Here is a 25,466-nt window from a genome sequence, read left to right on the forward strand (position 1 = left end):
TTTTATATATTACTTATATATATATATATTACTCATTCATTATTATTGTTTTTTTTTTTTCTTTTTACTATATGAGTAATTACAATAACCAAAAAAAGTAAATAGTATTTTTTCTTCATCTCCACTAAATAATATATAATATTTTACACTTAACTCGCTAAAAATATTTATACATCAGATGTAACTATCCCAAGTAATAGCATACTTGGGATATGGAGGATAGAAAACCTAAATATGCATTTTAAGAACAAAAATGATTCTAGATATATATATATCAAAATGAAAAGAATATTGTAACCAGTCTACAGATAGATCTAGTTATTTACACTGTTTAGGCCAAAATATTATAAGCACCAGCATCACGTTTTCATTATTGCGTCTAACATTGCTTGTAGAGCAACAAAATCTTGAGATTCGTGTATAGAAACGAAACGCTCCTCGAGGAAGCGAGTAACATACAGGGTAAAGCGTTGACGAAAAAACAAATGGATCTAGATCTTTTTTTTTTTTTTTTTTTTTTTAAATTCATATGAGACCCAAAATGCAACCCTTCCAAAATGAAAGGTTTATTTATTTATTTATTTTTTTGTTTTTTTTTTTTTTTTTTTAATACTATTTTTTAGGACTGTCTGGACCTACTACCAGATACTACCACAAACTCCCCAACCGTTCAGAGATAATCTTTAACAACAATTATTTTATTAGAAATAAAATGAATATTTCCATTTAAATAGTATAACCTTAGTCATGACATGTAAGTCATACTTCTTGTAGGTTTCCTAGTAAATAAATCTATTTAAAAACCTTCAAAGTGTTAATTCGCAATGTATAATCTTGATTTAGTGATAGCAAATTCATTCTGAAATTATTGAATGTATTAGGGAAATAAAAACATTTTTTGGGTATTCAATAAATCCAATATGTACCTTGATATTACGGTTAAATGTGGGTATTAAACACCATGCTGTTTCTATATGAAATAACTGTGGAGTTGCCTACACGTATTAGGGTTTCACCGTGTTGAAGATGATTATTGAAAAAATATCTTTAAGCACAAGTAACGCTGCATTTAACTTTAAATAGTTGATCGGATTTGTTATTTAAATCAAATAACAAAAATACCGAGAATAATGACCATATGTTACATAACTGATTGTGTCCCGATAATAAAAATAATATGACAACTACCACCTGTAATTATATCTATCTGTAAGAGGGATAGTATTTTGATAAACATTATTAAAATTGTTATATATATATATACCTATCTTTGCATTTATTATAATTTTTATTTTTTAATATTATTATTATATATATTTTTTTATTTTTTTCTTTTTATTTCACCCTTGTGTTGATTTTTAATCTTTTATCTAATGGTAAAGTTTGATTTTTTATTTATTTATTGCTTGTATAATACAATGAACAACCTTAACAGTTGTATTATTTCCAATTATCAAACTATCTTTTAAGTAACCAATAAATCCTAAAGAATGATATAGCTTATTATGTCTATGACCCGTAATTACTAAGTGTCGTTATTGTTCCTTGTCCATTATTATGACATTTCAAATAGGAACTATGTTATATAAATATATAACTGACACACTGTCCCTAGATCTTAATCAGTTATGTATGGTCTTGTATCTTTTAAAAGGTTAGTAAAAACATAAATATAGTGTTCTGCTCAAACCAAAGGAAAGAACTTGAAATGCATAGAATTTCCATTTAACCATAGACATGTAAACACTGTTTAAGGTAATCATGAATTAGTATCCAAATATGCATTCTTGAAAACAATAGTAAGTAGTGAGTGGAATGCCAGGCTTTATTTAAAGCTCAAGATTAAGACCAAGATATTCAATATAAACCAACATCACCATCATCAGGTGTTGGTAAAGTAAAATATTGTAAAAAATTGGTTAAGAGTAAACAATATGTTACCACTGATGTGAGAAGTCTTTCTACACACATACCGAGTATATTTTGAAAAAATCTTCATTCCTTGAGAATAATGAGTTTAAGTGTTTATACAAATAGACTCTTAAAGCTAACCACTTGCAAAGCTTGGGTCAATAGTTATTTGTTACAACTGGTCTTTAAAATTATAATTATAATCGACCACATTATTAACCACTCACCTAAAAATCTGTTGTGATTGAAGATTTATTCCAAAGGAAACTTCGATCAAGCCTTTCTGTGACACAGGTATTTGTGCATGAGGCTTGTTGTAAGTCAGATAATGACCCTATTTGGTATGAGTATCTCAAACTTTTGGATGAAGTTTATCATAGGATGAAGTGTAAATATCTTCGTTATATTTGTTATTATAAAATATTGTACTATATATATATGAATTGAACAATCATTGTTTCTTAAACCATTTTGCCGATCATTTGTTCCAGTACTTGTACTATGAAATTTCTTCTTATTATTTATTATACATAATAAATGACCAGCACCAGTAATAAGATAATTGATAGCAAATTATCTTTATAAAAGCAAATAATTTAAAATTATTAAGAAACAATCATGTCAAATGCTCGAGAGCAGTAAGCATTCGCCTGATGTGGCATGGCTTTTGACTCTTTACAGCTACAATAGTAACTGCGACTTGTGCAACTTTTAAAGTCTAATCATGTGTTATCCGTCCCACAGTTTCCTAGAGGTTCCTAGAGGTCCAGTTCTTCCTTTAAACTATTTTTTCCTTTAGTCTATCTATCACCATCTAGATAGATAGATAGTTCCTTTAGTAAATTACTCTTTAATATGCTGATCTACCTAGATACCAAATTCTTATGAATGGTTAAACCAAATTTAGGTTCTTCTAGAGTATTACAAAAGGATATAAATTGGCATCTCTATATCCTGTATCATGTACATTATTAATCTGAATGATTCTTCAATAAAATGTTCATTCATTAAAATCATTACACCCACTCGATGGTAATAGTTGTGTCTATCTACTGATTATTTATTAGTATTTTGTTATATAGGTTATTTACCCCTATGTGAAGGACATAATACCCTATTAGAATGGGTGAATATCCGTTGTATCCGTCTACTTAATAGTAGTATCTTGTTATAGTTGTTATATAGGTAAATATCCAATATGTAAGGGTCCCTTATTTGAACGGATGAATATCCATTAGGTATATTCTACTCAATAGTAGATTATTTTATGTGAGTAAATACTCAATATAAACAGGTTAGTATCCACGAACAGGGCTAAATAGCACCCTATTTCTTGTAATGTAGGTAAATATCCAATATGTAAGGGTCATAACCTTATTTGAACGGGTGAATACTTATTAGGTATATTCTACTCAATAGTAGATTCTTTTATGTGAGTAAATACTCAGTATAAACGGGTTAGTACCCATGCACGGGGCTAAATAGCACCCTACTTCTATGTTCATAGCTTTATATAAGCGAGATTTATATAAGGATTTAAATAAGCGAGATCACCTAAATAGGTGACAAGCTTAGTTAATGAACATAAGACGTCAAATTCCTTGCTACAGAACAATATGGTAATCTAAAAATCCTTTGCTTGGAAAAAAATATATGTAAAAATTTACCTTGTCATTCCTCATTAATATATAAGATTATCATCTTATCTTTAGTAAATGAAAATAATACATTTTCAATTTGCGACGGCATTCGTAATGGCCGCCTAGTACAAATCTTCAGAATAATTTCGTCAAAATTCCTTATTTTCCATTGTAACTTTTCTGCACAATATATCACACCTACGTCTTTTATAAATTATTAATTGAAATATTTGTTATAAATTAACAATTTTTACTATAAATTACTTATTTTATTTCTTATTTTGAAAAATCATAAATGTACACAGGCTGCACGAAAAACGATAATGACATTTACCAGTAGGGGGCGCTATAAGTAGGTTGGATATTGTTTTAAATTATTTGAATTCGAGGTTTTTAGCTCTGAATATACGTGACACAAGGCTGGCGACTGGCGGTGTACTACAAGTTAACATTATCATTGAAGAGACTATGCAGTGAAGTACAATCAACCTTTTACACTTTCTTACAAGTGCCTTGCCACTCCCTTAGGAATAAGTTGAGATGTCACGGACAGTATCTCTCTGAGTATTGTGGTGAGACCATGCTCTTGAAAGCGGAATACACCAGTGCTTAACATTGCTGTTATTAGGCTGTAATGTGGCGGTGGTGCTTCCGGAGTCGAATCATAAAAGTTTCTAGCATCTTCAAACCATCTGGTTTTAAGTGTAATTATCCTTCAATCAAACAATTGACAGACATTTCAAATAAAAAAGCTCTAAAGCTAAAGCTCTAAGCTAAAACCGTTTTTTTTAAATGTAGATAGAAATTATTTATATCGTGTAAAGGTTACTAAAACTTTGAATATCAATACAATACCGAAAATAAATACTTATAGCTGCTAAATATGTACCTAGCTTTATTTATTTTCCTAGACATCACGTCTAATCTAGCCCACGGCCCACAGATACCATAAACAACGCCACAGATCACGAATACCATAAAGAACATCAACAAAGGTTTTTTGCTCGCTGCTTCGTATTCGCCGCGTGCGACGCCGTGGTGAGTCACGAGGCCATGATGTAACTGGAATGCCTGTTATGTGTGTTCCACTGCCTACAGTAATGAGTAATTTGCTTGATTGTTTTGGCGTGAACACATTCGATTTTAAGCCTTCTTGGTGTGTAAACAGGAATTAAGGGTGGTAGAACTCTTAGTTTAACTTCAGTGATTTCAATAAACTCCTATTTCTGTCTGATAAACAGATTAAGCGCTCCCGTGTTATCTTTTAAGGGTATGTGAAGTCATTTATAAGCCGATGGTGATTTATAAGACTTTTCGATCTAGACCTCAAGCTCTACGCATCTATGCGTTAGACCGACAGGCAACTCTCTGATAGTATTTCAGATCTATCTAGTCTATGAGTATCTATAGTCTATAGATATCTTTTAAAATTTATAAACGGTGTGACGATATCTTACGTCCATGTTGAGTGGTCTATCACTTTTATATCAATTTTACATATTTACGAACTCCTGCGAGAGTTTGTAAATAAGTCCAATTAAGTTCATTCTACAAAACGGTCCCCTGAAAGTCCGATAATTAATATATCAATTAATTATTCAATATCAATTAAATTAAATCAAGTGGACGTATTGGAATCGAATATAAATTCAGATCTCGTTAGTTCGTATCTCAGTAACGATTCATGCATAAATAATGAAACAATGCATGAAATCGTGCTAAGAGAGGGTAGCCAACTGTCAGATAATTTCGAGGACGTCCCATTTTTGAGTAAAATTAGGTCGACTTGATTTGGTCGATTCGGTTATTTCGACATAAGTGGCGACATGCAGATAAACAAAAATATGTTATCTGACTTTATTTTACAGTGTTTAATTAGTTCACCGCCAGATAGTGCATTGCTTCTGGTCAACACTTATCAGATTTTTATAGATATCTATTTAGCGGTCACCCATCCAACACCCGACCGCGCCTGAAGTTGTCTAACTTCATATACAAGCACGGCTTTGTGTACTTATTGAAATAACATGTTTTTATAGGCAAAGCGATAAAAGTGAAAAAGGAATCGAAATTGGGTATAGGATTGACAAAAGCATAAATTATGAAAGAAAAAATAAAACTAAAGTTTGTTGTCTATCTATACTTTCATCATTTCTTACATACTTCTTTGACCATTGTCCGCAATTCCCTAATTCGCAGATTTCGCTATCGCTTTCGCATCGCTTTGAAAATTCACCCAGTATGTGTGTATCAGTCAATCGTAAGGTCGATGACTGTATGAGTCAGCGGTGCACGCATGCCATGTATGGGCATCGTGGCTCGGCTTAGACGCTCTCCTTGAATACCTGTATACGATGCAAATCATCTAATTTATTACGTTGCTGTTGATATGAGAAAACGGGTAAAGTGCGCATTGTCTCTGCATATAGATCGCATATGATCTGCCGACCCGCAGCTCGGTTGCGGTTGCCGCCTCAGCTTAGGATCAGGACCGCGGCACGTTTTCGTGGGGCGGCAAAATTTCATACATGGATGACTGGATGACTTATATTTCGTCGCCCTAGTGCGTAGGCGGCAAGTATGTTATAGCGCCGATTTTCGAGAGCAGACTGCCTTTTTGTTATGTTCTACGGCCCGCGTCTACTTACTATGTACTCCCTACGGTGTAAGACTTTGTTAATAATCTGAAAATTCATAACTGAAAAAGACTGGTCATATGGATGGTACTACATGACGATGACGAAGTCGATGGGCGATTATGTGATGGACACACAAATATGTAGAGTTTCGATTGTTGTTTTGGGTTTGTCTATCCGTATGATTGTGTGCATCGTTGTGTGTCCATGGCGCCCAATATACTTAAATAAAACAATATTGTGTCAATAGATTGCAATTCAAATTGCGGGATGTCTATTTACCTCTACGGAAAAACATACAAAATCTGCCATTTCAGAATACATTTATTATTGAAACAACTCATACATTCATTGCTAAGTATAAAATTATAATTTACGTTCAATTTCACTCCTTATGCAAAGTGAAAGGAAAAGGATTTAAACATTGGCAATGCATTATTTATTTGATAATAATATCGTGGGAGTATAGTGAGGTCTCGTGAGGCGGTGATTTTGAAATTATTTTATAATAGACGCTGAATTTTAAAAGGTCACTTATCAAAAAATAATTGGCTGTCGACATTGCGATATGACAAGATATGATACTCTTATAAGGAGTGGTAGTTTAAGGCAACTTTCTTCTCAGATTTTTGTAAATTTTTTTTATTAGCCAATCCTTGAGAACTTTCTTTTTAAATTCATGTAAATATTTTATTATTCGGGTACCATCACATGTAATCGTTTCATTTTTAAACTAGATGGCGTTGCCTACAATTAAAAACAAATAAATGATGTGTTACGTGCGCACATCACTTCCTTCTCTCGCAAAATATAATGTGTTATGGGCGCGCATCACTGCCAACCCCGACTAAAAATTATGTGTTACAGGCGTGTGTAACTACACACGCCTGTAACACATAATTCTCAAAATATAATGTGTGCGTGTGAGTGTAGTTACACACGCCTGTAACACATAATTTTTAGTTGGAAATTGGAAGTTTCCAACCCCGACTAAAAGTTATATGTTAGGACGCCCGCCACTTCTGTATCATGCTATAAATACACTCTGTTCTATTTTCCCAAACGCTAAAGAAGTATTAGTTAGGTACTTACTTTAAAATATTTCTAAATCGGAAATTCCAAAGAAATTTCTGACGAAATAACCCACCCTAATAGCGCTAGATATGTAGGCATTTGATTATTACTCAATACAACAAATCTGTATGTAAGTAGGAAACTGCAAAATATCAAAGTAACAAGTTATCGTGGGAACGGTTGGGTGGTGTCACGGACGTCTGTCGGGCGGAACGTCGAAAATCGTAAACAAAACTATCTTTTGCAACTAGGATATTGCTTAACGTGAGTATTTATACCTGCTTTACTTGGTAATTAATACAGTAGTTACAATCACACTCTATTTATTGTAATCACAAGCACTTTTGATTTAACCTAGATAGGTTAAATGTTACATTGTACATGCTTAGCAATTCGTCTTAAATGCGTTTTCTTCTTCTTCTTGAAAACATCGTGGAGAAACCTGCATACCTGAGAGATTTATATATAAAAAAAAAAACAAAATCTGACAGGTATGTAAAGTTACCAATACGCCCTTGGCCAGCGCGGTGGACTAGCCTAATCCTTCTCATTCTGAGAGGAAACCCGTGCCCAGTAGTGGAACAATAATGGGTGGTTGAGGAAGCGTCTTCTTCAAAAGTGCGCCATCGATAAAATAATAACAAAAATATAGGACGAACGAAAAGTCTCTTTTTCTACATTCTCCTCTCTAGCCCTGTTTCAATTTGAACCGACCGAATATGATTGGGTCCAAATTATAAAAATAAAGATATACTTCGCTGTTCAATTATCGCGACTAATGATTACTTATAACTATATAATACAATAGAATTGTTTTCATCTTACATTAAAATGTATCAATTATAAACAATTAATCACCACTTTGTCACAAGGCACAAAGCCTTGTACCTAAACAAACAGTGACGTTATTGCTAGACATAATCGCTTAGAATTGAGTATCTCAGTCAACTGCTATAGAATTTCACACAAAAGCAACTTCGTTGTATCCTTAATAACTCGTTTTCACCACAACAACGGCGCTTTGTCTAACATTTCACCACTTAAATTGAAATTCCCGAGCGAAGTTCCCACGAGCGATCGATCGCCCGCGGGCGTCGTTTGACCCACAATCGAGATATTCCCGGATAGGAACATTGAAACTGGTATATAAGTGCTAAAGGCTCGAAACTTCAATTTTAAATTCGCCTCCTTATTTTGCGGAGTTTACCGCTACGTTTGAAAACCTTTACGAATCTTTCGCGTGTTTTAAAATATCATACTTAACAGACAGACAGATTTTATTACAAAGTTCTAAAATCATTTTCGATAAATTCCGATACCGATAGATTCTAGCTACTGTAAATTAATTCCAAAAGCATTTATTTTAATATTGAAATAGCAAACTAGGATACAGTCCACCTGATGATTAGTACCTACTTCCGATGGACATCTGTAATCAGCCCCAGATAAGGTAAGATTCCTGACCTGAGGTCGGTCACAGATGGGCTGCTACCCCTGAGGATGCCTTTGATAATATGTCTCTCTTACCACGCCGTTCAAAGCCAAACTTAACAACGCTTAACATTGCTGTTATAAGGCGGAAATAGAGTGGCGGTGGTGCCTCCGGAGTCAACCCACAGAGGGTTCTTTGACCTTGAAATACAAATGTATGTGTACAGCCTTATTTCCTCGAACAAGTGAAGGATAAACATCCATCCCATTGTTCACGACATTCCACAAAATACCGTTAATACTGCGAAAGTTTGCAGGTTTAACTTGCAAACCGTTGTGTCAATTCAGTTTAATCGACAAGTAGATGTGATTGCAAACGACCTCAGCGTTGCGAATGCTAATTGAGGTAAATTACTTTGCTAAGCAGGGCTTGTCATTAGTCACGATTGTAACATACAAGCGTTTGTTGGGTTCCGTACACAAAAACTTCCAAATGAACCCTATTATAATGTTCCATTGATCGTCACAGACCTTAAAGAACTCTCTTGAACCCATTAGACTATTGAAGTTTTACAGTGTGTTATGGTTGCTATAAAAATAAATACTAAAAATGAGTTTAAAATAAATAAACTACGTTTTTCGGCTTATCTTTTAAACATGATTGGTTGTCTTACATTTCTACGCAAGAAATTATTACAGTGTTAAATATTGTTATATAAAAAGAAAACAAATATTACATTGTTAAATATTTCTCGATAGTACGGAATCATTCTTTTGTGAGTCCGACTCTCACTTTGCAGGTTTTTTTCTGTGCAATGGAATATCAAAGCAGTCCACCGGATGTAAAGTTGTCTCTACCAAACATGGATCTCTGATTATTATGTATCACTGTGTACTTATCATTACTTCGACATAGAAATAACGTGATATTTATCATAAATGCATAATAAACCAAGAAGTAAGTTGGAGCGCATCATGTCCAGGAAGTGAATCAAAAAATCGTTGTGAACTAAGAGTTTTATATTCTGTGATTCGTATAAGAACTAAAAAGTCGAAAGACTATTATCCGATTTAAAAATAAAAAGCTCTCAACTTGGTCATGCTCAGTTACTAGTAAAGAAAAAATCTAACATACTTCAAAAATCGACACATTAAGATTGAAATCGTCACCTCCAACGAACATATATTTCATATCATCAAAAAACAATGATTCCATTGAATAAAACGTGCCGGATATCCTCAAACAACTGGAGATAATCAATCAAAGACTGGGAAGGATCTTTGACGGCTACATCGAAACAAAGCGGCTTTTTCTTGAAGTAACAGTGATAAAGTACGTCCTTGTGGTAACGAGATCTTACGGAAGTGTAGCCAATAGAACAATGAGCGGGCGATTCACAGGTAGTCACCAGACGGCTGTGGGCGCCGACCTCCCGCCCGCGTAAGTATCTAATGGTCATAGGCGAAGCGAGAAAACATAAAACACACACACACATCTCATATCGGACAAATATAATACTTATAATTATTTTTAAGTTTCTCATTCTAAGTGATGTAACAGTCTTATGAGAAATAAAAATTCCTAAACCTATAAGATAGGGAACGTACCCAAAGGGTGGTAGAACCCTTTGTGGTTCGACTCCGGCGGCACCACCGCCACACCTATTTCTACCTAATAACTGCAGTGTTAGGTGCTGCTGTGTTCCGGTTTGAAGGGTGTGGTAAGGGAGAAAGACTTTTCCGAGGCATTCCAGCTTAGTCCTCAGGGGTAGCGGCGCATCTGTGGCCGACCTCAGGTAGGAATATCTAATCCTATCTGGGGTTGATTACAGATGTCCATGGGTGGCAGTAGCCACTTACCATCAGGTGTACTGCATGCTCGTCTGCTACTCTTATATTATAAATATATATATATATATATAGTTTAAAAATATGGTCAATATCACTGTCACAATTTAGAAGAATCCAACGACACCTTATATTGTTAAATCCGTCACTCTATTCAAACAGCGGGGCATGTCAAAAAATAATACATACATACATACTCTCCACATTTTAAAAAACAAATGGACCACTAGAAAATATCAATATAGATACCGTCGCCTGGACATTTGCAACACTATAGATCTTATCATTGCATCATAGACATTATAGGAGAGCTTTATTTACACCGTAAATAAACATAAACTATGTCAAAAACGCTTCCGCTCTTCCCATAAACCATTGGAAAACGTATATCCTGATCGGCGACCAAACTCGCCTTTTATGGAAAGCTGATTCAGTATCGAGAGCGATATGACAAGTATCGATAAATTAATTCGGTTTATAACACGTCCTTGTTACGTTTTATTAGCACACCAATCATTATGTAATACTTGATGTGCAAAATATTGTTTTATAAGCTTTTGGTTTAGTGAAATTGTTTTAAGAAATACAGAACATCAGCGCAATTTCATGACGTGCATCGTAATAAATATAATAGTTTTATTAGAAAGTTTTCGCTAGAAGATAAAAGTATTTTTACTTATTCAATATTCATTATTTTTTTAGGTATTCGTATTTCATCTTTTATGCATTTTTTTATATGTAACCTAACGATAAGGCAGACGGGCTACCTGGTGGAAGGCAGGCACCGTCGCCTATGGACATTTGCAACACCAGAGGAGTCGCCAATGCATCGCGGGCTTTGAAGGAGCTTTATACACCCCTCTTGAAGAACCCCATGTCATGGTCCTGAGGGAATACCTCAGGACTACTCAGGAGGAAGTTCATTCCACATTTTGAACGTACGCGGCAAAAATTAGTGGAGGACCGCCACGGGTCCAGTTGATGTGGATGGAACTTCATCCTTCGGCGAGTGGTGCGATGAAGGAAAGGCGACGTAGGCACCAGATCAAACAGTTCCTCAGAACACTCACCATTGTAAAGCCGGTAGACAACGCATTACACATCCCGGTACACATTTTTACTCTATATAACAAAATTAGAGACGAACTTTTCCGAAACTGGAAGGGCTGGCAGGTGGACCCTCTGCACCCCAAAAGCGACCATCAAAGTGTCGATCCCATATATCAAAAAACATTCTACTTACGCCAATGAAACGCATATCCAATATAACGTATAATCTTTGATCCTGTGCCGCGTGTTATCTTGCAATTAAACAACGTTAATGTGTTTATTTTTTATCAGTGGCCTGTGAACGTGTAATGAACATTTTCCCAAGTATCTATTTAAAGAGATATGTAAAATAAAAAGTATTCAGGTGGTTCCCACGACCGTCTCGGCTGGTGCGCGCCGGAAATAGGGTGGTACAATGTCGCTAAAGATGTTTACAAAATAAACTTAACAGTGTTAGAAGGAATGATGTGCATTTTACAGTATTCAACATGTATTAACATTGTATTGTGAATTATTTTACAGTATTTAACTTACATTTTATTGCAAATTATTTCACAGTGTTCAACCTTATATGATTTGAATGTAAATTAAAAATGTCGTTGCCTATATTTTCTTACTTAAAATTATTTTCGCTTGAAATTATATGGTGGTGGTGATTTATTCGAAATTCTTTAATACATAAATGACATTAAATTACAAGTTTGGATAATTAAGAAAAAAGCATCATATAAAATTGTATTTTATCTACACTAATATTATAATTTATTTTGAAGGTGGTAGAACCCTTTATGGTTCGACTCCGGCGGCACCACCGCCACACCTATTTCTACCTAATAACAGCTGTGCTAGGCGCTGCTGTGTTCCGGTTTGAAGGGTGTGGTAAGGGAGACAGACTTTTCCGAGGCGTTCCAGCTTAGTCCTCAGGGGTAGCGGCACATCTGTGGCCGACCTCAGGTAGGAATATCTAATTCTATCTGGGGTTGATTACGGATGTCCATGGGCGGCAGTAGCCACTTACCATCAGGTGGACTGCATGCTCGTCTGCTACTCTTATATTATAAAAAAAAAAAAATTATAAAGAGAAAAACTTTGTTTGTTTGGTTATAATTAATAGGCTCAAAAACTACTGGACCGATTTTAAAAATTCTTTCACCATTCGAAAGCTACATTATCCACGAGTAACATAGGCCATAGTTTATAAGAAATATATAGGATAGGTAAATAGATTTTGATGCGGTACAAAGTTTTCCGGGACAGCTAGTTATATATAATTTTGTACATAGGTATATTTTGCGTATAATAGACGTTACAGTTTCGTAGCGTGTCTAACAAGAAGTTAATATCGATACGTAAGTATAGTTAATTTTTTTGTGAGCTGTCTAGACAAGATGCAAAGATTATCATGTTCAGTTGGTATTTACTCGTACATGGTTGACAGGACGTTTATTCGTCGTCCTTAGTAATGATCCAAACACTCGTTCATTCCAATTGAAATAAATATATTAGCTGTATGCTTTTAAGTTATAATTGACGCTATAACTTAAAATAATATACTTAGATTTTCTTCGTACCTATTTTGTCATATTTACATCTTAAAGAACTATCGTCACACTTCAGCCAATTTACAGGAAACCATAATTAATAAATTACACACTTAAACCTTCCTAACAAACCAGTCGTTTGTAAAAATCGCATAAAAATCGCATAAAAAACATCCTCTTTATTTTCAGTAATAAATATTAAAATAGAATAAATAAAATCAAAAACAACTCAATAGAATTTGTTAATGAAAACTAAACTTAGCTTAATACTGTATATTTTTCGTTGACAGGCAAAATTTCAACAGAAGCAACTTCAGGAGCGTGAACTGAAGATAGCGTCGTTGTACGAGGCACAGCAGGCGAGGGCGCTGGACCGGGTCCGGCATTCCCCCGGGAACGGAGTGGCGGGCACCCCGCCGCCACAACCCACAGTGCCACATCAGCCAGGAAAGGTATGTTAACCTTGGAACTTTTAAATACTTTTTTTAAGTAGCCCATGGGCTTGTCCACCTAATGATAAGTTGCCACTGCCCCGGGACTTCGGTTTTGTTTTAAGTTGGATGGTCTCTGAACGGATGTGACTACTGACCATTTACTATTAAATATATAAATATTTAATATATGATATTCTTAAATTGTATTAAATAACACTGTGCTGGTCAGGTGAGATGACAATTTTACATCCAGGTTTAAATGAATAGTCTCACGTAATTTGATCTTTATGGGAATAGTACTTTCAAGTCACGAATAACATCTTAAATCTTAACCAGGAACAATGAATCTAGTAAATGTCAGGTAGCATCGACAGGATATTAATTGGACGACCTCGTGAGCTGGCAACTCGCCAGGCAGGTCCAAGAAATGCAGTCACAAACAAGGAACTAATGACTATACGACGTGAATAATGGTCCTAGTTGAAGAAGCTATTAAAGTGAGAGTAGAAACCACACTTTATCAATTCAAAGTAAAATGTAGGTAACGAACTTTGAAAGTGAATAAGTAGTATTGCGGAAATCCATGATATTAAGTGAAGATTAAAACTACTTCGCAACAATCCGCTACAAATATGTATGATGGTATATATTTTAAACCATGCAGTATGTACCACCCTCCCTCCCTCAAAGGATGCGAGCAGATGCAAAATATTAAAAATATACACCACCATACATACCACCACCACCAAAGAAGTAGGTAGTGTTGCGAAGTAGTTTTAATCCTAACTTAATAGCATGGATTTCCGCAAAGTAACGCCTGATACAATTAACTATCTATATAAGTAGTATATCTTTATACTTTTGCTGCACCTTTTTATTCCTAATCGAGTATCAGAAACGTATAAAATTAATTTGAATACAAAAACATATGCCATTCTATCATACTCATGGTAAAGTACCTAACGCCTACCTTTTTTTCCAACACAAAAGTTGCAAAGAAGCTACACTTTACACGATGGTAAGTGGCTATTGCCGCCAATGGACATCTGTAATCAACCCCACACAGTAACAAATTCCTACCAGAGGTCAGCCACAGATGCGCCGCTACCCCTGAGGACTAAGCTGTAATAAGAACAAGTATGTCTCCCTTACCATGCCCTTCAAACCACAACACAACGGCGCTCAGCATTACTATTATTATATTATTATTGATGTACCACCTTTACACAATGTGAAAGAAAACCTTTTTTAAATTTTCCAGGTCCGTCAGATGTTTGAAGAGCGGCGCACCAAAGCGGGTATAGACAAGAGCTACCCGCTTCAGCCAATACACAATACCGAGCGAACACCGCCACGGAAGCCGCTGCCCAATGGATACACTAAGGTCACCAGCACTTCGAATACTAAGGTCACTATGGAGAAGAGAACCGCGATCAAGACTCATTCTACTGTCAGTTCGCATACTGTGAAGAAGCAACAGGTACCTACTTGTGTTAAATGCTTTATTACTGTACAAACAAATTCGTATTTTGCCATGATCAACAGTAGGTAGTCGTTTTTAAGGAGGATTGAATATGTATGAATGCCTCTACGTTCAAACTCTATCTTTAAAAGCAACACAACTCAGATATAACAGAGTGCTATTAGTTGGTTCTTGGTAGTAGACATCTATAACATACAGTGTTTGCTTAATTTCATTTATAAATCCTTTGTCAACTATGCCATGAAGATTATGTCCAGAAAATTTTATTATATACCTTTTTTTATAAATGAATATAAAAAATAGGCACCGTCACCTATTATAGGTATCTACTTATAGACATCATAGATTAGTAAAGATTACTCACTCCTAACAAGAAAATGTACCCAGTTTTGAGAATTGAAATAGTTGCGTAAAAAAGTTTTGCCACGTCTCCGTGCTAAAATGTCCCTAAAATATTTGAAATTATTATTATAAATTATTTAATTATCATGTAAATTACGCAGTATTAGTTATTTATTCGTAAATTTTCTCTAAGAATGTTTTTATTTGTCAAGAATTCAAAAAAAGAACTTACTATAATAAGCCATTTGCGGCTTCATTCAATTTCAAGGCGGCGAAGTATCTTTACTAATCTATGATAGACATTAACAACACCAGGAGAATCGTCAATGCATCGTCGACTTTGAAGGATAGAACTTTTGCACCTTTATAACACTTACTGCTTTTTATACATTTCAGATACAGAAACTAGACAACAGGGTAGAAATTGTGAACGGTTCAGGTGACCTAAACCACAATCATGAGCTCGATTTGAACTCCGTGAAACTCGTAAGTAATTCATTAAGTAGGTACCTATTACGAGTAGATACCTAACTACCTACTCTTGCTCTTAAAATTAAAAGCATTTAATGTTCTGTACAAATGCCCCAAAGTATAGTTATGTAGATCGTCACGTCAATATCGACAATTTGTCGTTCATACATCCATGTATACATCATTTACATCCTATAGATGTGGCTAAACCTGATCCACGTCTAAAGCTAGAAAATAGGTACATGTGCCCTCCCATCATAATCATGAAAAAAGCGACGCTGCTTGCAATCTCGACAATTTCAAAAAATCTTATCACATTTACATAACTTTTTTCCAGCCACAAACCAACGGCGAGCTAACCTCCCCGGACGAAGTGGACAAGGCACACAATAACTACCTTCTGGAGGACGAGACGTTCCCAGAAGCCCTCGCGCCCACGCCCACCCCAAGATCTCCTGAGCCAAAAGTTGAAGCTAAAAGACCACAAAAGAGGTACAATTTTTTTTAAATAAATGTTATGGCTAAGAGTAACTTATGTTTGTATAATTTCCTTTTGAAATGTGCCACCTTTTCATAAAGACTCCTAAAAAAATTTCAATCTACACTTTTGCAATAACTTTTTGCTATCACATTAAAATCTATATGTGTATGACATTCTTTCAGTTTTTTCCAGTTTCAATTTTATTGTAAACGATAGTAGATGTTGAAGTTTTTTTAATCTTATTTTTATTGCTTTTTGGATGATGGACTAAAAAATGGATCAGAGAAATGTAAATCGAAATAACAATGTAATTTTATTATTATTTGATTAACAGGAGCCCAGTAGTCCGACAATCCAAGAGTCCCGTCAAACCAAAACCTCCTCCTGCTGCAACCCCTCCCAGAAGGGCCGTGAGTGAAAATACAGTAAGTACCTACGAACATAGATTAGTAAAGAATACTCACTCATAACAAGAAAATGTACCCAGTTTTGAGAATTGAAATAGTTGCGTAAAAGAGTTTTGCCACGTCTCTGTGAAAAAATGTCCCTAAAATATTTGAAATAATTATTTATTTATTATGTAAATTACGCAGAAATTTCGTAAATTTTCTTCTTCAAGAATTCAAAAAAATAACTTACTAATAAGCCGTCTGTGGCTTCATTCAATTTCAAGGCGGCGAAGTATCTTTACTAATCTATGCCTACGAGTGCATTAATATTATTTTAAAAATCATACATAAATGTGCAGTAGTGATGCATAAAAGTAGTTAAATACCAGTATATCTAAAAGAAGCAATATCAGCATACTACCAGGTAGCAACCACCGCTTAGCCTATTTAAAATCTGGAATAAAATTAAAATAAATATAATCTGTCACAGTAAATGACATTCTAAATTCGAATCTTACGTCATTTCTTTAAAGTCAACATGACTGACTTGATATAAATTTTTTAGTGCAACATTAATTCGATTTAAATTAATAAGTAAACTTTTTATTTAAAATTAATTAAATAAATTGAAAAACTTTATGTAAGACATAAACCAAGTAATGTTTTTATCAGGTGCCAGAGAGTAACAAGCCCCGTGGGGCCATGCAACGAGCGACTAACTCCGTAAGTATTATAGATTAAAATTGTTTGATTAATTAGCATTGTTTTATAATAAATAAAAAACAGTGTGGGAGTATCCACATCGCTAATTTATCTACGATATCTTTTAGAAGATTGCTTTAAACTCAATATCTCTATGTTGTATTTTTTTGGTTGTAATTGTATGTTAAATTGTGTTAATACTGTTGCACGTGTGGTTATTGCGGTTTTCTGTTATGCACCTAATAGGTCTATTTATTTTCAGGTGCCAAAAAGAAACGTAGTGGTGAGTACATTGGGTTATATTGTCTAACATTGAATTAAAAATCTGTCACTGCGCTTTTAAAACATGCACTAAATGTACTTAATAAAATTGTAGTTACACAGCATGATGGCGGGCCTATGAATTAAGGCAAACCGTCTTAAAGTCATTTTTAGATAACTACGATACAACAACTAAAATCTGAATCTGAAATTATCAATCCCCAAAAGTTTAAACATAGCTACGAATTTAAAGAAAGAAGTATGAACGAAACAATGTGTGGCAACAATTGCCACACATTGTTTCGTACTTTCAGAGCAGATTTTATTAAAAGAACAAACTGCCAACTGTAATCATGTTGATCGTTTTATTGTGTGGACATTGATCAAATTTTTATTGGCAACTATATCTTTCCAGCCTTCACGCACGCCGAGCAGCAACAAGCCGCGCACGAGCACTTCGGCGAACGGCAGCGCCGGCGAGGACGCGTGCACGGTGTGCGGCCGGCGGTTCGCGCCCGACCGCCTGCTGAAACACCAGGAGATCTGCAGGAAGGCGCACGCGAAGAAGCGGAAGCCCTTCGACGCTCTTAAACATAGGCTAGCGGTAAGTGCACAAGCAATTTACTGACATAGTATATCAAACATTTTGAAAAACGTTCTCGAAGCTTCCGGAAAGTTCTTTTAGCTAAAAGGCGATGGGATGACTACTCTGTCAGCAGAAAATTCAATAAACTTTACTTTCATAATACAAAATACATACCTACCAACCGCAAAAACTATCACATATGTGTAGTCCGCGCCAAACTCCTAGTCCGCTCTGAAGTTGTTGCGAGCAGGTGTAGTCATACAATTTGCTATGGCGACGCGATTCATTTCTATATTCTGAGCGGACTAGCAGTTTTACGTGAACTATACCTACCTACTTAAAAAAAATCATCTGTCCAAAAATAATATTTATCACTGATTTATTAAAATTATTTAATTTTATATTGCTTTCCTGGAATAGGGTACAGACGCTGAAGTTTATAAGGCAAGATATAACAATTAACAAATTATTGCTTTTTTTTCAAATTTCTCTCGTCGCATGATTAAACTCACTAATTTGCTGGTCACTCAAATATTCAATGAAAACTTTCATGCTTAAAAATATCTCACACAAGACTTTTATTCGTTGTAATCTGTGTCGCATGTTTCACGATAATATTCGAAATTATATAAAATACAATTTATTAAAAATTCTCCAGTACACAGGAAGAAGCTTCGTCATCACGTTTTATCAATGTTTTATTTAACCTAACTTCCGAGAGGGACAACAAAAGCCGATGATAAAAATGACAATATTAATAATAATATACATTCGTTAGAATCACAAAACTTAAACAGATTTAATTACCTACAATTCTTGAACAAAAGTATACATGACAATAACAATCAACTTGTATTGATAATAATTAATCATCATAGTTTTAGTTTACTGATTTTATTGATTGCAGTACCGTCACTATTTACTATATTTTGTTCTAACACTCAACCGTCAACCATATGAATCCCCAGGGCACAGAAGCAGAGCCGTTCATCAGCAAGCTGCGCAAGGGCGTCACCAGCTCGTCCACGAAGGTGTCCAAGGTGAACAACAGTAACTGGCGGCAGAAACACGAGGAGTTCATCCAGGCGATCCGCGCCGCCAAGCAAGTGCAGGCGCATTTGAACGCTGGTGGTAAGTGACACTACCCTATAACCTTTTGGTTCAAATATTTGACATAAAAGGAGAGTTAGTTCCGGTCAAAATCTTCGACCTATTACTGCTTTATACAGTCTAACGCTGTTGTATTTTGATTCGAAGGATTTGGTAAGGATGTGGCTCAACTATTATATATACGAGGCATTCAAAATTAATTGTGCGAAGTAGCCACGCATCTGTGGTCTAGCAAGTATTCATTTCGTAAAAAATAATAACTGTGAAATAGCCAGCCACCTCATTCGATTTAGTGGTCCAAGAGCACCTACACTATATCAAAAGTATCGTATTAGAAGTCGACTTGTTTACTTTGTCTTTAATCACTTTTGTCTATAGGCACGAAATAAAATAAATATTATGAAACTTCCAGGCAAACTCAGTGACCTACCACCACCACCGCCGTCAGAGAACCCGGACTACGTGCAGTGTCCGCACTGCAACCGGCGCTTCAACCAGGCGGCCGCCGAGCGACACATCCCCAAGTGCGCCAACTTCCAGTTCAACAAACCGAAACCGGCGACCAGGAGGCGGTAACCGAACAACCGCGGTCCTCGCGAATGGTTGTAGCGCGTGTGGTTAACATTTGTAATGGTTAAATGCAGCAAAATGTATTGTTATTTACTTAGTATTTTGTGAATATTTTAGATCCTTCACAAATGGTAACACAGCACCCGATATACAAAGTTGCGGTGTTCCAACTACAACTTTTTCATACAAATGTTGACCGGACGCTCGTCGTAATTAGGTGATTTTTGGCTGTAAAACTAATTTAGAACTCGTTTACATCTAAACGTTGTTAAATTCCAAGCTCTCTTCATGAACATAACTTAGTCGTTCCTAGAATTAAATCTTTAAAATGTCTGATGATAAAGAACTATTCGATTTCGCTTCGAACTGGTATTTCGATTCCTTAATACAGCTTGTTTTTACTTACACGCTATTTTATTTAGTTAAGGCCTTCTATGACATAATTTCTCCTAACGTGCTGTAGTAACTACGTTCCAAAATGTGGCGTTACCCAAAAAATATTAAAGGTCCGTTTTCATTAGAGAATTTTCTGATACGAATGTGTTTGGCCGCATTCGTGTATCATTTATTGTGGATGTTTGTTATTTTAATACATGACCTATCGTGTAACTGTGCACACAGTAATGTCACTTCTAACAGAAGACGGAGACGCATAAGAAATAATAGAGCTTCGAACAGATTTTTGTATCATTAAAATCCTATGTTTATTATTCTAGGTTCATAAAACGAACGTATAAGAACCTATAATTTGTGTTAACAAAAATTACTACGTTGGTATCTATAGAATGACATTCCCTAAAGCAACATGCAAATTGACTGTAGGATTAGAATAATAAAATTGTACTTATAATGTTTAATAATATGGACTCTAACCACTTAATTTCGATATAATCGTAATATCTGTAACGTAGAAACAGTCAATATTTGTACAAAAGACGAATTAAGTAAGCTTTCAAATTGTTAACATTCGAAATGTTACTGGATTTGTAAAATTATACTTATTATCTTATATTTTTCGTTGTTTTATTTATTTTTCTTATTATAAGAAGCGTGGGAAAAATAAAATGAACATACATAGGTACAGTCACGAGCATAAATATATGACTATGGGCAGATTAGCAAAAATATCTGACCCAAGAACGAGTTCAGTAATATCTGCCTACAAGAACGCAGCAAAAATATCTGATCCTAACGTTGATCAAATAATTGTGACCACCTTACGAAGCAAAAATATGTGACAATATTAATCTATTCCCTTTTGTTATTCCGGCTCAAAATACAACTCGAACGTCAAGCCGCGTTCTTTTTCTTTTTTATGCTAAATCATAGAATCGTATCAGCCAGTGACTTTATAAATAAGAACTTATTATTATAAAAATAACATCACGAAAAAAATACAAAATAATTATTAAAATAATACTATAATAAAAAGAAATTGAATAGGTTTCTAATAATACACTATCAATCAATTCCTAAACGTTACTCGGCAGCGTTGAATAAAAAGATCTACTACCCACGTTTTAACGATAAAAATATATCAAAGCGACATCATAAAGATGGAACTTATTTCTCCGATAATATTGCTAATTGAAGAACTTGGTATTGCTAATATAAATAAATAAAGTTACATGTATTAATTAACTGTTGCGGTAACTTCTTTTTATATTTTTGTCTTAGTAGAATTTTCGTAACCATTTTAGTTAAATAAAGTATAATCTATATAATATTGTAAAAGTCGTTAGGACATATAATTTCTGTTGTATACAGGGTAAAATAGAAGATTTTCCTATAATTTGTCATTTAATCCCAGAATTTAATCCGTATAAGGGACACTATCCGATAGTAGAATTATATAAGGTGTGTATTTTTTTTTTCAAAATGAACTGGTTCGATCCCCGTATATAGGGATATTTTAAATAATTCGCCAAGTACGAGTCAAACTCGCACATGGAGGCTTCCGTACCACCAGATGTTTACTATTTTATAAAAATAAGTATAATACTTATTTTCCGGTTGTCTTTTAACCCTTTGGGTACGGGTCCTTAAAAACTAAAGATGCAGTATTAGTTTTTATCAATATCGGCCTCGTAACTCCTTTTAGCATTTTTCGCTAATCCTTATAGATTCGGATTTGGAAAATTCACTCTGGTAAAATATATTTATCCTGTCTTTGTCTTTAACCCTGTTTTTTTCTTACTTAAATAAAAAAAATATGAAAAAATATTTATAACGTGTTTTTTGCTCATATTCTTTCTCCGGAAAAATACATTGGCCCCTTTGACCGGTAGGTTGATTGATATTTACATCAAAGATATTTGTAAATTATGTCAGATATTATTGCCCCTTTGACGTCACATGTCATAACACATGTCACAATTATATGATCAACGTTATCATCACATATTTTTGCTGCCTATAATTGTCAGATATTTTTGCTGCGTTCGTGCAGGCATATATTATTGAACTCGTTATTAGGTCACATATTTTTGCTGATCTGCCCATAGTCATATATTTATGCTCGTGACTGTACATCACGCTGTAATCTAATGGTCAAGAGACAACATTTAAAAGTAAATTAAATCGAACGTTAAAAAAGAAATTTACGTGTATGTATTCGATCTTATAAGGCCGTGTCCAACACTAATGCTAAATGTGTAAAAATTCGAGCTATACGATTGTGTAGATTAGACGTTAAAATGAAGAGAAGGTTATATGATATTTTTCGATTTAGCTAGGGGTTTTCTTATTCTGACGATTAGAAAAAGAATGAGAATGTATGAAGATTAATGTATTTTCCTAAAAATTAGCCTTTTCCTTTAGTTTGTGATACATCATTATTTCCCAGAGATTCATGCTAATAAGTGACACTATCAGATAGCATAATAATACAGGCTGTTTTTTTTTAATGACTATTTTTTTCACTAATTCGACGTGTGGTCGGTGTGGTGGTGTGGTAAAAAGAAAATTGGCCGCGCTCGAACATGTCCAGTGATCGATTTTTTAGACTGCAAACCCCCGACATAGAAAATTAATTTATGGTTTAGGATACTCTACATGGTGTAAGGTATCTCCCATATCTTAGTCTGACGCGTTCGAGATACTCCCGAAGAGGGGATCTCTTGGGCTCCCCAACTATAATGGAAGTTACGGGTTAGATTTTGTTCGTTGCGCCGGCTACGGCCGAGAACCCCCGAGAACACCCGAAAAGCGTGAATATGATAACTTTCTTGCCTTGCGATCGGTGTCGGTATTTTGCCCGCTTCAAAGGGTTTCTCGGGCGAGATAACAGAAAGGTATAGTATAGGTAGAGAACGTGGATGCCTTCTCAGTTCTCGCGCATTTTTCTCGGCGAGACTTCTCGCGTAAGTATAGCCGGCTTTATAATTTTTGCAGACTTGTGGAAATATAAATTAATGGTGCGCTTGTGCGGTATAGGGCGTTCGCGATTCGTTTCTTCGGAGCGGACGCGCGGGCAGGGAACATTAAACGTCAGACTTCAGGTGTTTGTCACGCATTTTCCTGTAAAAATGCTTGTAATATCTAGTCATAGATATATTACACTAATAGATTGGCAATTCGAAAGAGTCAGAGGATAGTATACGTGTGTGTTAGAGCGAGATAGACAGGAAAGACCATTCACGTATAGGCTATCAGCCTGTATCAGCCCGATGTTTTTTTTTGGTAAAAACAAATCTCGCTTATTTTTAAAGATTTCTGATTAAAAAGTGTTAAAACAGTGTTTAGTAGAAGTGTTTGATCCCGATTGTGTGTGCTGTACCTGTTTGCAACTCATTCAAGAAAGAAAACCCACAGAAATACTCATTTAACATGTAAGTACTACATGAATTGTTTAGCTATTTAAATGTAATATATTAGGCTTATTACAAAAGTGTTATATACTAAAAGATGGGACTTTTTTTCGAGTTTCATCACATAAACACTAGGAATGCACATAAATACAAATAAAAATATAAATAAATACGTAAATAGTTGCTATTTCTTATCAATTTTTTGGTGTTGCGAACTAACTTTTTATTATTGTTAGTCATAGATTAGGTTAAAGTATTATTTTTGAGTGATTTTATCTATGTAAATTTTAATAACGTCTTGTTTAACTTATTTTTATTTAAGGTTTATCATAGGCCAACAAATTCAATACATATTTATAAAACCATCCATAAACGGCCGTGTAGGGCTACCTTATTCAAACCACACTACATATAATGTAATATTTTTATAATTTTGGATTTTATGCTTTGTTTCAGATCTCCTAAAAATACACAAATATTTATTAATAAAAATATTCATTGAAACTTATTTTATTATCAAAATAAAATATGAAGCATAGGTATAGAATATAAGTAAGGAAAGCTTGCGACATTTTTTAACAAATTAATCAACTTTGGAGTAAAATAAAAATATTAGTTATGAGTAACGTTCGTAGTTTTTTTAACCCCCTTACACCTGTCAAAAGATATGAAAACTCCATAAACTCCATCAATCTATTATACAGGTAACAAGTAACTACTACAATTTGTTTCATATATAAGTATCTGGGCGCATTGATGTTTTTCTTTATTTTATTTATTGCCGGTCATCATCAGTATAATCAATCTTTAGCGATTGCATCCTCTTTAAGTCACTGAGTGAACAAAGTTATGAACAACATTGTTTTGATATCTTTATTTAATCGATATCCATACATTATTAGTAGTAAAACTAGCAATGCACACTTTGGCATTTCACACACGCATAAATAATCAGGTTTTTAGTCTCACTTGACGTTTGATGTTGCCAATCTATCTACGTCAGTAGGATAATATATCTATGTATCTAGTAATTAAAAAACTTACATAAAAATGCTTTATTCTTCATAAATTACAATTTATTAACTGAAAAATACTTTCTTCTATCACAATTCAGGAATTTTTTATTATTAAATTTTATAGTGTAAAAGATTCTCATTCTTATGAACAGCTTTTTTAAATAAACTATTGGGAAACAAGGACAAGGTACTGTGAAATTGATTTTGTCTAATTCTTTGTAAATAAATACCGCTATTTTGCAGTTTACGTGTTCTCTCTTAAAGCAACTACAAAAAATGTCATCCATTTTCTCAACATAATTAACGAAATCATCTGGTGGTACAATTAATAAGCTTTGGTTAGAATCTTTGCTGTATTCTCTGTATTTCAGGTAGTTACTTTCTGAACTAAAGTTATGGCTGGCTTGATTTGGTTTGATGTATGATTTCATAATTTGGCAATTGTTGTGACGCTCTCCGCATTTTTTCAGAAGATAACCACATACATAAAAAAGGGAGTTTGTTTCAGGAACATCCATCTTATCATTATATTCTGAACTCATAATTTGGACGCTGCTCTCTGAGTTGTCATTGCTTGTGCCGGGAGTTTCTAGTTCCTCATCATGTGACGTTTCGTCATTCAGTTCACTCAATGCACTGGTCCGAATAAGGATTTTTTCCAAATTGTCTTCACAATTACCT

The 25,466-nt window shown here is 34.5% G+C and overlaps 1 protein-coding gene across 3 annotated transcripts in view; it reads left to right on the forward strand.

The window, feature by feature from the left end:
- The window catches only part of LOC140742956 (uncharacterized), a 46,424-nt gene extending 25,453 nt beyond the window's left edge, over nucleotides 1-20,971 (forward strand). For 2 of the 3 annotated variants that reach the window (XM_073074063.1, XM_073074064.1), the window contains 10 exons: nucleotides 13,422-13,583; nucleotides 14,827-15,045; nucleotides 15,787-15,876; nucleotides 16,199-16,353; nucleotides 16,677-16,767; nucleotides 17,404-17,454; nucleotides 17,696-17,716; nucleotides 18,110-18,298; nucleotides 19,249-19,411; nucleotides 19,803-20,971. In XM_073074063.1, the coding sequence (XP_072930164.1) occupies nucleotides 13,422-13,583; nucleotides 14,827-15,045; nucleotides 15,787-15,876; nucleotides 16,199-16,353; nucleotides 16,677-16,767; nucleotides 17,404-17,454; nucleotides 17,696-17,716; nucleotides 18,110-18,298; nucleotides 19,249-19,411; nucleotides 19,803-19,966 (1,305 nt within the window). In that variant the 3' untranslated portion in view covers nucleotides 19,967-20,971. The remainder of the gene's footprint in view (nucleotides 1-13,421; nucleotides 13,584-14,826; nucleotides 15,046-15,786; nucleotides 15,877-16,198; nucleotides 16,354-16,676; nucleotides 16,768-17,403; nucleotides 17,455-17,695; nucleotides 17,717-18,109; nucleotides 18,299-19,248; nucleotides 19,412-19,802) is intronic. The other variant, XM_073074065.1, reaches the window with a different exon arrangement.
- The last annotated feature ends 4,495 nt before the right edge of the window (nucleotides 20,972-25,466 follow it).

This window comes from Epargyreus clarus, unplaced genomic scaffold (genome assembly GCF_041222505.1).
Source record: "Epargyreus clarus isolate Ecla_fem2 unplaced genomic scaffold, WU_Ecla_fem_2.2 ptg000006l, whole genome shotgun sequence".
In the NCBI taxonomy this organism is placed as follows: domain Eukaryota; kingdom Metazoa; phylum Arthropoda; class Insecta; order Lepidoptera; family Hesperiidae; genus Epargyreus; species Epargyreus clarus.